Here is a 13,737-nt window from a genome sequence, read left to right as displayed (position 1 = left end):
TAACCCTGGCCCATAAAGAAAAGACAGTAGTTGACATCCCTCCTGTTTTCCTTTCCTGCTTCTGACCATGCTCTCCGTTTAGCTGACGAATAAGGTTTTCTTACTGTAACATAAAGTTTATCTCCATAACCCTGTTACTGAGTTTGGGTGTTTTTGGGTGTTTTTGATGCCTCTTATATAATATTGTTTTCACGCTGCTTCCTTTAACCAAGGTCCATGCGAACACCAACTCCTACACTAACTCGTATTAACACCCGCCCTCCCGACCTCTCAGAACAGTAAATCCTGCACCTCTCTGGGTCTGTCGGACCGGCAGCAGCGTGTGAGCATGTGTGAGCGTATGCATGTAGAAGAGAGGCGTAGAGAAGTGCTGAGTCAGGTCGTCTTTTCTAAAAGTTTGCTTGTCCCACATGTAAAATTACTCTCATCCTAGTTTTCTGTTTACAAAGCACAGATGTATTTGATGCAAGACAGCGTTCAGCCCCTGGTAACCCTGAGATTTTTACGTGTGTACTGTAGCTGTTACTTTTTTCTCCCATAGAGTTACTGAATAGCTGGTCTGTCTTAATCTACTGACATGCTCTTGTCCTGATGTTTACTATGTTTGTGTATGTTGCTATTTATTATGAATCATTTGCAAGTGATATGCTTTCCCTTTTTAACTTATATTTCAAAAAGCCAATGTAACATCATTTTTTTCTAATGTAAGTCCAACAATCAATTAGTTACAAAGTTAATAATTTGATTGCCTCTAATCTCTGTACTGTAAATATTGGGTGTTATGTCATTGGCTGATCCTTAATCAATAGCTGGACCTTGTCCAATCAAATAGACCCCCCTCTCTCCATAAGCACTCTTAACTAAAGCATATATCCCATTGGCATAGTTAGTTTAGATGGGATTATACCGTACACCCTTGAGATAACCACTTGATTGTATCTGAATCGCTAAATACTTTCGATCTTTGCACGGCTATATTTACAAGATGGGTAGAATGTCACAATTTTTTTGTCTTTGGTCCTTTTGATATTTGATCGGTCATCCACACTTTTGGTGTTCTTATGACTTTTTGTCCTGCTGTTGTATTTCATTCTTAATAAAGTGAGAAAAAATTACATTTCTGTTAATTCTTTAATTGACTCGCTTATTTATTTCTACATTGTAAATGTCGCAACAACCACAGATTTTGCATTGATGCTCTTGATCCCCTGAGGATGAATACCAATATCTTTGCTTATCCATTGACTTTTCCCATTGCAATTTCCCTGATCAAGTGAAACCTAATAATATTTATCTAATGACTGCCATGAAACTTAACATTGATGGTTGTCTTCCTATGAGGATGAATTCCAATATCTTAGATTATCAATTGACTTTTCCCATTGCACTAACAAATTAGAGTTTAGATTTATCAAGTGAAGCATCTTAATGTTTATCTCACCATTGCAATGTAAATTTGTACCTAGACAGTCATGCTGCCCAGAGGTTTTGTCCTTATGACTCGATATGAAGACACCTTTCCTCTATTGACACCTGAGGTTGACTCCCCCTCAGGTCAAAGTTCCATCCAACACTTAACTATATCAAATATACTTACAAAATGAATGGCATTCACATTTTCCTCAATAATTCAATGTTAGCATGCTGACATATTAAACTGACATTATAAACATGGTAAATACCCGATGTGAGCATTAGCATGCAGATTTGATCATTTAGCTTAAAGGTTCACATGGAGCAAGGCTGGACCTGGGTTGTTTGTTTCACTGGAGGGATCAGGTCCTCCCGTCTATTCGTTTTTGAAGTGAAAGTGCTGTTGTGTTTAGAAAGTTTCTGTCAAGTCACAGATCCCCCCGTTTGATGAAACTCTAAAAGACAAACTGTTCGTACCCGCACTGCTGATCAGTGTGTCGTGTGACCATTTGTGTTGCAGTCGTGTGTCACAATTCACGTGGACCCAAGTTCACTGCTTATCAGTTTGAACAGCAGCAGCTCAGTGCACAGAGGGCACAATGGCATCATCAGACAGAGGAGACAATATTGACCTCTGAGGAAGGTGTTATTGAACCACCAAAATGCTCGGCTGTTGTGGAAAAGCAGATTTTTGCTTTAGGGGCTAGGACACTCACAGATACGGACGCATTTGTTTTCTTTATACAAAATAAAGTGAACCATGAGATACTGAGTTAATTAGAATTATTGGTAGATCAATTGATGAGCTGAACAGAGCCAATAATAAAACATTATTCAAAAACAGTAATTTCTCATTTCGGGTTCTCTTATTTCTAAATCAATAAAAACCTTTAGGTTTTTACTGTTGAGGCTGTAGAAAACTGTGATGCTTTATCGTTTATTGACATTTTATAGACATAATTATTAATCAGTTGATCACAACTTGATCAGTGCAGTGACAACATGTAAATCCAGACATTACACAGTATCTGTCAACCTCTGATACCATCTCTTTTATCACAAACTCAACTTATTCAGGCTTTCAACCCTTCATTGAATTTCATGAAGTTACTAAACTCTATAGTTTTGGTTTTCACTGACCCAGTACAAAACAAACTTAAAGCTTTGGAGTTTTGTTGTGGATTCCTGCATAGAAACTTTATAATAAGACTTTCACACTCCAGCGGTTTGTTGCTGACCTATATATTTAGATTAACAGTCTCAGTTTGGAAAGATACCATCTCTGTATCTGCATGAGTCACCTGAAAGCTGTGTGAGATGATCGCAGCCCTCTACTTCATCAACTGCTTTCTTATCAGGAGTCCAATAGTCCGAGCAGGGAGTGCTGCGCCAGGTGACGGATGGTTGTAGACTTTTCCCTGGGTGTTAAGGTTGAAAAATTGGGGGTTTTAAGCAGTTTGTGCACAACAGAGTCCCAAAACAAATTAGCCTTCTCAGAACGTGACGTATTCCCCGACAGTCCGTGGCTGGAGTGAGGCTTAGTTTTTCTTCTTCTCGGTGTTGGTCTGTCCCTTGGGGACAGGTTTCATAAAAAAGGTGGGGTTGGAGTGGCAGCGCAGGGCCAACAGAGCCGGCACCACAGCCAGCAGCAAGTTGAGGGTGATAACGGGCCACCATTTGTCTGCAGGGACTCGGTACGTGAAGGGAGTGCGGGAGTGCAGAGATGCACCGATATGGCACCACTGGGTCTGGAGAGAGGAAGCCAGAGAAGCAGGGGGAAGCCAACATTAGACTCTATATGTTGTAATTTGCTTTTACTGAATATGAAGAACTGCAAAACACATAATTAACAGTTACCTGAGCCATGGCTCCAGCAAAGAAGATGGTCCAGTCTAACATCCAGCTACATCCTGGTGTTTTCAGACCGTAGATGAAGACAGTCAGCAGGGGCAGAGCGTAAAATAAATACACCATCATCTAAAAGAATTGTGCACAAGAATCAGTTATTAAGGATTTACAATATATTTGGTTTCATTAATTCTGTATTCATACTGACCGTAACCCTGGGGAAACCGACTGGGTCTTTGAGGTAGGGCTCGTACTGATAGATGTAGGTGAAACAGGTGTCCAGAGGACAGTCCAGCATCACCTGGAACAGAGACAGAAACATGTTAACGAATGTCTCAAAGAGTGCGATAAGAGGCAGAAACACAGAAAAGAAACATTAGGTTTTACTCACAAAGCCTCTGAAAACTGAGAAGACCATGGCTCCCATTAAGAGAAGTGACAGCAGCAGGTCGACCGGCCGGGTCAGTAGACTTTTCTTCTGCTCCTCTGCAATCTAGTCAACACAGGAGCATTCTCAGTTAATGTGGATACACTCCATCTCATTATTTTTATAGTGATTAAAAGTGTCATAAATTGAGAGGGCAGATATAGGTTTTACCTAAAGATACACTGGTATCAGCAGTGTAGGACAGGCTGCATTTTATGGCAGATTTGCTTTAAGTTTAACCTGTCTTCATTTACATTTACTCATTATTTTAATTTTAGTTACTATTTATTCGAATTTTCAGGAACGTTTGCAAACTAAGAAAGTGCATTACCTTATCTTTACTGTTCATATCATCTTTCATAATAAAGTCCATAGTTAAATAGGTGTTGGCCAAGACAGATCTTCTGCATCTTAATTTGAAGGATCCTTTTAAGATGTGTGTGTAGATAAACAAATAAAGGTCAATACAACAACTAATTGAATTTATATTATTAGAAATAACAGGTTACCGTCAGTGATATTGAAGTATATGTGTGCAATATGATGATATACAATTTATGATGATAGAAAAGGCATCAATTATTATTTAATCAAGCCTCAAATTGCTCTTTAGATGGTGCTTCGTGTTCCTGCGAACACTGATACAGGCAGGACGTCAGCCAACAAATTAAAGGACAAATTGTGTGTCCTTATCTGAAGATTAAATATGATCATGAGATTTTAGTTATATAGCTTTTACTTTGATAGAATCTCAACTTAATGAATCTCTAAAGGAAAACGGTTTGAGGACACTCCTCTTTCTATTCAGGATATTGTAAATGTTTAACTACTTTGAAATTCACCTTGTCTGCTGTGACAATTGGCATCTCTCTGTGTCTCCTGAAGAGCAAGGACGCAGCCCAGAAAGGCGCCACGAAGAAGGGGATGTTCCTCCAAAAGGCTGGACGAATGTTAGACCCGTATTTACCTGCACACAGGGACACCATCAATAGAAATGCTCTCAAACAACACTCTACAGTTCAGAGACAGGGTTTATTTAAGCAGCGCTCACCGACGACCACTCCGGGGATCAGCACAATTTGATGGGCGATGGAGGAGCCCGCCCACAGCAGGCCCAGGCTTCGGTAGGACTTCCTGCACAGACAGTAAAACAACAATTGTCATCAATGTACGTCTGTAAAAATGCAGCACATAAGCACGGACGCTGGTGATGGGACAGCTTACCCTTTAAACATGCGGTGGATGATGAAGAGGAGGAGGACAAAGTGAAAGACGCCTTCCCAGTAAGACATCATCACAGCATAGGCGGTACTCAGATGAGGCTCACCCTGAAGAGACCGAAGCACATCAGGGTAAATACTTTTACTTTGACCACAAACCCGTGGAAAAGAAACCATCATTAGGAAGTAGTGTTTTAGGGGGGGGCAGGAAAAGGTGATTGGGTCCTCCCGTGTCCAATCATCACAGGTCTTCAACTCTTCATTCAATTTGGCATGTTGATTAAATTTAAGTTCCCTAGGTTTCTCTTGTGACCAGATAAGCTTGAAAAATGCTATTAGGATGTGTGACCCAGAATGATCCATTCGGAAGTTCTCTTACCATCTTTAGGTAGAAGCCCATGAAGCCAGAGATGAACCCATCTTGCTCTAAAGCGTTCGTCAGGCCCACCGTGTTGGTGAAGGAAAACTCTGCGAACGCTGCAGAAACACAACAAACATGCACACTGCTGCTTCCACACCCGGACCACATATACACTTATAAATGTTTGCGTATTTGACTGTACCGTAGTATAAAGGGTCCACGTTGGTCTTGTGTCGCACACTGAGGAGGACGAGAAGAAGAACAGATCCAAGGACGACCAGTCCCACGCCCAGGATAGGTAGAGGTCTGAGGGGGGGAAGAACACAAGAGATGGAGCTTTGCTTGCATTTCTCGTCTTTAGTCTATCAGGCAATCTTATCCTGTTAAATAAATCACCTTGTGCTTCTTAAAGTTATCAAAGACAGTTCTTCTATGGAACCGACGTTTTCATTCAATTAATCAGGAAAATAATTAGTAGACTATTCAATATTGACAATAATCTTTGATTGCAGACCCAGATTTTACTAGAATGTACAATTTATCATTCACATTCATACTTCCAACAGGAAAAGACAAGTAATTTAGAAGAGCTTTAATCCTTGAAACCATTTAATTAACTCTATTATTTCCTTTTAGACACGATAACCAACACTGAATGTCAAACTAATTTTGTATTAACAAATTAAGAATTGGAAAGTTCGAAATTCTTATACTTTTCAGTGGAACTCTATTGCACTGATCTTGGCACAGACAATGAGTAAATTTAAGTATTATTATAGTTTTAGAATCTTAAATTCAACTTTATCAATTTACTATAGTTAACAGTTTCTATTTTCTTAAACTAATCGTTTCTTACTTTTATTGCCTTGTTAAAATATTGTTTTCAGTCCAGGTTTTCACCAGTAACTCTAACCGAGGTTGGATAACACGCTTTGGAGGATTAGGTTTGATAGGACGTTGTCTATCTACACTGTGTTGTGTTGAAATAAAGATTCGTGTATCATAGTTTTGAATGTGTGAATATCTTCTCATTGTTAACAATCCTCTATATCGATGGTTATGGGCCTGTTCTCAAGCCTGTAGCTATCAGCAGCTCACTTGTGCAAGGCCGCACACACATACACACATACACACACTTACTCCTGGAGCGCAATAACGTTGTTCAGGGTGTACAAAACTCCAGGAGCCAGGAGAGAGATGAGAAACACGGAGACTTCCACCGGGGGCCTCATTGTTCAAAACGTATTGTTTGAAAAATCCAGAGAGAAATATTCCCAGTTAAACGCGGTGACAGGCGGTAGAACCAGAACGAGGCATGTCAGGGGCCAGTGTCCTCTCCACTGCGTGCAGAGGCAAGGAGACAATTATACAGGTGCGTCAGTCGTTGGCTTTTGATCTGTGAAGAAACAACGCACTTGCTCGTTCCAGCGTTGTCTGCACGTCTCAAAGTTCAACCCAGGAGTCACGACCACCAGGTGGAAATTTAAAGGAAACGCATGGAAACGTGTTGGGTCGTGCGTCATGCGTAAATTACGCATTTGGCTCTGCATTCTTCATTTGATATATTTATTTGATCTGTTGGCTGATGTTGATTTTGAACTAAATAAGATTTAGTTCCATATGTCGCCGACAAACCATTTGATTCATATATGTTGAGAGTGCAGCTAGTACACACTGCCGCCTGCTGGTGGCAGCTTTCCTCCCCTCTTGTCCTCAACTTGTCCTCCTCTGCTTTTGCATTCTATCTTTTTTAGAATTCCAGGAACATGAGATAAGTAGGCAAGGAAAATAGTTAATAAAAAAAATAATCTGTGTCATATTGCACAGGTTGAAGTGTTTTGTAGGCCCCTGTGGCCCCTGGGGTTCACTTGAGGAGCCATCTGTCCGTGTTGGTGTAAGATTAAGAACAGCTAAGTCTAATGTCTCCATGCTTGATTAAATTCTGGATTATATGCGAGATGGAACATAAAGTTCAGAACAAAGATTATATTTTTTCATTGTTGTTACATTTCTTTATGCGGTGTCTTTGCGTAATATTGGATCACATTACTGTATTTACTGCAGATCATCAGCATTATGTAACTGCCTCTTATGGATGAACAACATTTGTAAAGCAGGCCTTCATCTAATGCAACTTTATCTTCTGCAACAAAGCGGCTGAAGAGGATTATGCTGCTGTTGCCACAGAAACTTAGTGACCAGTGGAAAGAGAGAGTGGAGAGGGGTGGGGAGTTCAAGAAGAGAGTGGAAGCCAGATTCAATCAGACTTACTGAAAAACCCTTCGCCCACACAGCTGACAGGTTTTTTCTTTTTGACATTTTCAAGATCTACCTCTTTGACCATGTTTCACCCTTTAATCATCGGCATCATGGTTGTAAACACCTCCCTAACTGTCATCTACTGGACCTTCCTGCTGGGAGATGCCTACTTCAAGTGGATGTTGGAGCCAGAAGACAAACCCACGAAGGTGGTCACCCCGGCCTGAGGGAGTTACTGGCAATATGGACCAACTTCACTGAGGGACTGGGTGGTTATTTTGTTGTTGCTTCGGACTAGTTCAGCTTGTAGAGTGCTTTCTGTGGAGCCGTTAATCTGCTTTGTGTTTCACCTGAAGAAGAACAAGACCCCAATTGCAACCGTAAAAAAATTCATGAAGTGAACGGATCCTGCAATAAAAGAGACTGGAATCATTCTCACAGGTAGAGTATCCGAAACTTTTTTCACATGAAAATACAGTGAATTTCATGATTTTATCCTCTGTGAATTGTCTTGTTTTAGTATTTGTAGCTTTACAGTGTAAATCTGCGCCTTAAACTGCACCACGTAGAGTCGACAGGTTCCTCGGATGAAGCTAAATGAGCTCCATCTTCTTTTTTGCTTGTCTGCTGACTCAGTGAAAAGATGTCCCTAGTGACGGTGGTATGTGTCGACCCAAATCCTGCCCAGGATTATCTCAGACCATCGAGCCTTATCCTCCTCACATATTCGACCTGACACACATTCAGACACCTCGCACTGCTTTTTCACCTCAAACATTCACCTCTTTTTATTTAACTTTCTCTCGCCTTGATTTTCATTAGAAATCACCTTTTTTCAGCAACATGACGGATGATTTCTACTATGGGCTGCACCCAGTCTCTTGGTTCATTCTCTTTGCAAACGTCGCCATCACCATCATAGAATGGCATTTTCTCGTTTCTCAGTTTTGTAAACTTCAAAAGAAAACGGAAAATGATTCTACAGCCTAGAGGAAGCGGTTTACGGCACACCGCGATGCTCCGCCCAGATCTGAACGGATAAAAGTGTATTTTAAGTCCACTGTTTACCTGCCCACTAGTTAAGGAAAAAAAACATTGATGGTGGGTTTTTGTCTGTTTGCTATGAAAGAGACCCCCTGCTTAGGTAACCCTTTTGTTTTGCTTAACCTTGTGCCATGTGTTTATCTCCAGAGCCGCCTGTTTACAACACCTGCTAATTTGGACGTCCTGTCTATGCACAAGTCAGCGAAAAAAAAAGCTGAGGAGCCGTTTCGAGTCTTGATCACAAGGTAAGGACCTGACTTTGTGTCCTAAAACATCAGCATCATCTCTTCCCTTCCATAACATTTGATCAACTTTCATATTTGAAAAGCAGTTGACAGTCTTCCAAAAGTTACATTTGATGATGTATAGTTTTCCGACCCCTGGGAATATTTACTGGTCACAAAGCTCAGATTGCAGTTTAGCCGTGAAAATATTGTGTCATATTAGTGATATTATGTGACAGGATATTTATAGATAACCTTCTGCTTAAGATGAATTAATGCATGATATATATATATCCACAGAGTGATGCCAGTTTAAACCCTGGAGAAACTGTGTTTACTGTAATATATGTATCATATATAAGTATATGCAATGTGGTCATGGAGGACCATAAGCCTCTTTGGCATATTACCGTCCACCTCTCGTCTCTCATATCTCTAATCCCTGCAGATGGAAAGCTGATATTGCTCTGTGACAGACTCAATCCTATTAACTGTGTCTGTCCTATATTCACCTCTCCTCCGTCTCACATTCCTTGCTCCGCTGGAAATTTGACAGAGGACCCCCTCTCGGAAAAACCTAGAAAGAGGAGTGCTGGGATTTAGGTCTAGACGAGAGATTAGGAGAAGTGGCACACTTATGTTATGAGATTTTTTCACCTTGTCTGGTGAACTACATTTTTGTATTATGCTGTTGCAGCTCAGAGACAGTGTTCTCATTTTTCGAACCATCTTGACATTTCCATCTGTCCGTCATTCCTTCCACCTCTCCAAGCTTCAGAGAACGTTATACATCTTCTAACGCTCAGTTCCTCTCCCTCCTCCTCTCTGATGATACCCGTTTTCCCAATGAAGGAGCCGGATCTTCCACAAGACAATGAATCTGTCACCAGCCAGAGAAGCAGCCACCAGGTTTCACCCCCTTCTCTGAACAGCCTCTCCTTAAAAGAGAGTTTCTATCTGTCAAAATATACCAAGCACCAAAACCATGAACCAATCACCATTGGTGTCCCTGAACGCATCGGGAGGAGCTCTGCTGTTGAACCTCTCACATGTGGCGTTGGAGCACCGACAGCTCCTGCAGCTGTCCAGGGGGAACGAGGACGAGGCCTATTTTGTGGACTACATCCCCCCAGCTAGAGACGCCATAACCCTGCCGCGCAATGTAGTCTACGTCCTAATTGGGGTGGTGTTGGTTGTAGTGGCCACTTACGCCATAGTGGGACACCTGATCAAAGATCTGATGCATGACCTGGCAGGTACATGTAAACCCCAGGCTGGTGTCCTCTCCTTCCCCACTCTGGTGTTCATGTGTGTGGTGTCACTGAGCCCTTTCTTACCCAACACTCTGAGGTCAACGTGGTAGAAACATTTCGTCTTTCCCTCCATTTTCCTTTTGGGTGAACGTGTTGCTCGAGGACTCTCCTTCACATTTAACCTGAGGTTTGTGTACCGTGTTTTGCAATAATGCTAACAAACATATAAACAAACGCAGACAAAGACATAACCCCCCGGCGAAGGTAAGTAGGCGTCCCTCGTGGGGTAGATGACTCCATCTCTTACATTCCATACCCTTGTGTGTAACAGCCTTGCTAGTCCAAAATTAAATAACATCATTGTTATTTTTACAAATTTGGAAAGTCTTCCAGAGCCATAGCAGAAATTGAATATAATGTAATGAGAATAAAAATGATGTATTATAGAAACCTGTTCGCAGGCTAATCACTCCCCATGATGTGTAAAGTGAGAACCATGTCTTTCATTTCATTCTTTCACTCTAACTCTCACTCTTCTCCTGATCACAGACTGGATGTTCGGGCCCAAACCGGTAGAGGATGATTCAGAGGAAGGCAGAGCGGAGGTAAAAGAAGAGCCGCGCCTGAGTGTTTCCAGTAAACTAATGGAGAGAGACGTGCTGAGGATGGAGATGGAGAAGGACGGGCTTCTGCCTGGTTTCCACCGGGGAGAAGGAGACCACCGTCGCCCATCCACCCCTCATTTGCTGAGGAGCTCCATCCCTTCGTCATACCCTGGAGAAAAACGGATATCTACTCATAGCGTGACCTTCGCCTGCCCCCTGACCCCTTATGTCACTTCCCTCTGAGTTTTTCCACGAGTTCAAGTCACATCTCATATGTCAGTGCAGTGATCAGTGTTGTGACTTTGTTGTAGTGATGCTAAAGAATTTCACTTAATTATTAAAAGTTAATGTGAACACAGTCCAAATTGTCATTCATTTAATTATATTACATTATGTTGCTGTTCAACGTCCAATTTGTCACGCATCAAGGGTATCTTATTTTGAAATATATAGAAATGAGAATGTCAATGCTTCCATCACATATCAATAATTTATCAGAACATGATTGGTCTTTTCTGTTTTCTGCTATTTTCCACAACTGTCACTCTCCATCATTAGCTCACCCATTTCCATGTTCTGATGTTGGACCAAGCTTCTCTCCAGTAAACAACTGAATAATACACGAGAGCTGTTGTGTCTTGTCTGCTTTCATTAATCCATCTTACCTCACTGTAATACCTGCTGTGTCAGGGGCTGTGACCTTATTTACAAATGCCAAGGATTAGCTGACATAAGCCATATTAGATATGGCCAGTAATGATGGACACACCAAGGATGGCTGGATGGATAGAAAGATAGATAGATAGATAGATAGATAGATAGATGGATATATAGATTGATAAATAAATAGATATGTAGGTCTGTAGGTCGGTACGTATCCTTTATGCAGCAGTTGAATACTTTCCTTCATCTGGAAGCTGTCCTCAGTTCCTTTAAGCTTGAAGACCTCAAGCCTCAGCAGCTAATCTAGTTTCCAAATGCGAAGCTCAACGAGTGAAGGGATAGGGGGGGAAACAACCTGAACATATATCATCACAGTGAGAGATAAAGACGTGCACGCTCAGTGTAGTGTCTAGCCAGAGGAGTGTGAAGACACCTAATGAACTGGGGGATCCTCAGCTGCTTTTTTCTAGCTTTGCTGTTAGAGCAACAAGAATAGAAATTCGGTGAACGCATGCCTAAAGTCTGAGAACATGCTATTTCTTCCAAATCTATTTTGCATCTGTTTTCATTGATTGACAAGTAAGAGGAAACCTTGTGTGTCTGCTTCTTAACACAGTGGTAACACAGAGTCGTTAAGTGGATATCTTCTGGCTGACGGCAGATATCTGAAGACGCTGGCGATGGAGGAGCCGACCGACAGTTTAAACACTCGCTACATGGAGGAAGACGGGTCCGTGCTCTTCGAATCTTACATACCTCCGTCTCGGGACGCCATCAACCTGCCTTCCTATATCCTTTACCTAATCATGGCAGTCTTCATCTTGTTTTTTGTTCTCTATGCCATCATCGGGCACCTCATCAAAGACCTCATCCATGACTTTGCAGGTTTGTATCTGCAACTCTTTAGAAAACAAGAAAATACAAAAAGTGCCGCTCTCCACGGTTAGAGCAGCCACTCCATGTGTTTTGCCTACACATCCTCTCTTTGCTTCTGTGTTCCAGATTTGATTTTTGGGGAGCAGCCTGAAGAAGTGGTGGTGAACTACTGCGAGGCAAAGGATAAATTCATGATCGACTGGTGCCCGGAAACCACGCCTGAGCTGGAGGCGTTGGCTCGGGCAGAGGAGATCAAGTTCATGGACAGGGACTTCAGGAAAGCTCCCGCCATCTGGATCCTCTCCACAGAACCTCTGGGGTCCAAGTCGGGCCCCCGGGTGGTGTTCGGGAACAGAGCTTAGAGACGAAATGGAAGAGGAAGGTGAAATCTGATTAGAGACTTGTTGTCGTTGATGCCGACTTCCTTCATCTGGTGTGAATGTATGAAGACTAAAGTGACTGAAAAGGTTTAAATGAGTGGCTTTTACATTCTGGTTATTGTGTGAGGTTGAAAATGTGTTATTGTAGGAATGGTGGTCACTCTTGTCTGTTGGGGCTCAACGCTTCAGTGGTCTCAGGAGGACCTCCAGTGTCTGTTGAGGGAACTGCAGCTGATTTGCAGCAACAAACATGACACAAAATGCAAGCACAAAGTCTGAGATGATCAAATATTAGAAGATCATTAACATTTCATTCCTGATTAGTTAATATCTTATGAAGGTATTAATGTTTTGTATTTATAGATAATATCAGAATATGTATATGTGCAATATGTCTCCACTGTAGAACATTTATGTCTAAATTAATGAAGTAAAGTGTATGGAGATACATCTGCTCAGATTTAGAGCTATACATTAATATGCAGATGAGCCTAGTTCAATAAAAACAATTGCAGAGTGCTTGTATTTTAATGTTTCACTTTCATGTCTGTCATATATGTGAAAACAGCTCTCTGCTCTCTTTAGCAGGTACGGTGCACATAATTGCTCTTATATATAGACAGTAGAATGTGAAAACTAGGATGCTTTCTGAATTTTCTTAGAATTTATAGGGAAACATAAGAGATAAGACAACTGACGGTGACATGGATCTAGTGAATTAGAGAATAACTAATAACATAAATATATTTCAATTTAAACCAGATGTATGACACAAAAAAATATGCATATCCTCTTTCGTTAAAACCCTCTTTGGGATCGTTCTATTGAACATAGACATTTAATCGGGTTATGTGAATAAATACATTAGTCGACAACCTCAAGCATTTTGGTTTGAAATCATACAGGCGAAACGGTTGATGCCAATAAAACGAACACATGGTAGATTCATACTTTTGTCAGCTTAGCGTGCACCTACTATTTGTTCAAATCTAAATCGTGTGGATACATCCAAGTCATGATTGAGAACATAAAACACTAGGAAAAAACTAAATGAAATCTAATTTACCCTGATCTTAGTCCGACTAAACATACACTTAAAGATTCAGCGCAACCAAATAATAATAGTAATAGTAAAAAGAAAGATAAAAAAATGTCTGACAACTT

The 13,737-nt window shown here is 41.2% G+C and overlaps 2 protein-coding genes across 2 annotated transcripts; one reads left to right on the top strand and one right to left on the bottom strand.

The window, feature by feature from the left end:
* Positions 1 to 2,336: 2,336 nt before the first annotated feature.
* tm6sf2a (transmembrane 6 superfamily member 2a) lies at positions 2,337 to 6,714 on the bottom strand. The gene is made up of 10 exons (XM_061084037.1): positions 6,410 to 6,714; positions 5,472 to 5,575; positions 5,288 to 5,385; positions 4,913 to 5,016; positions 4,740 to 4,822; positions 4,531 to 4,655; positions 3,653 to 3,754; positions 3,470 to 3,562; positions 3,271 to 3,390; positions 2,337 to 3,161 (listed from the first exon to the last, which is right to left on the bottom strand). The coding sequence occupies exons 1-10, from the start codon at positions 6,499 to 6,501 to the stop codon at positions 2,952 to 2,954; spliced, it is 1,131 nt and encodes a 376-aa protein (XP_060940020.1). The 5' UTR covers positions 6,502 to 6,714; the 3' UTR covers positions 2,337 to 2,951.
* A 3,067-nt stretch (positions 6,715 to 9,781) lies between these two features.
* On the top strand, positions 9,782 to 11,279 carry LOC133017509 (small integral membrane protein 44). The gene is made up of 2 exons (XM_061083617.1): positions 9,782 to 10,052; positions 10,599 to 11,279. Exons 1-2 carry the CDS (start codon positions 9,782 to 9,784, stop codon positions 10,895 to 10,897), a joined length of 570 nt encoding a protein of 189 aa, XP_060939600.1. The 3' UTR covers positions 10,898 to 11,279.
* Positions 11,280 to 13,737: the final 2,458 nt, after the last annotated feature.

This window comes from Limanda limanda, chromosome 13, assembly GCF_963576545.1.
Source record: "Limanda limanda chromosome 13, fLimLim1.1, whole genome shotgun sequence".
Lineage (NCBI taxonomy): Eukaryota > Metazoa > Chordata > Actinopteri > Pleuronectiformes > Pleuronectidae > Limanda > Limanda limanda.
Note: the sequence above shows the minus strand (reverse complement) of the source record. Positions and strands in the feature narration are given on the sequence as shown.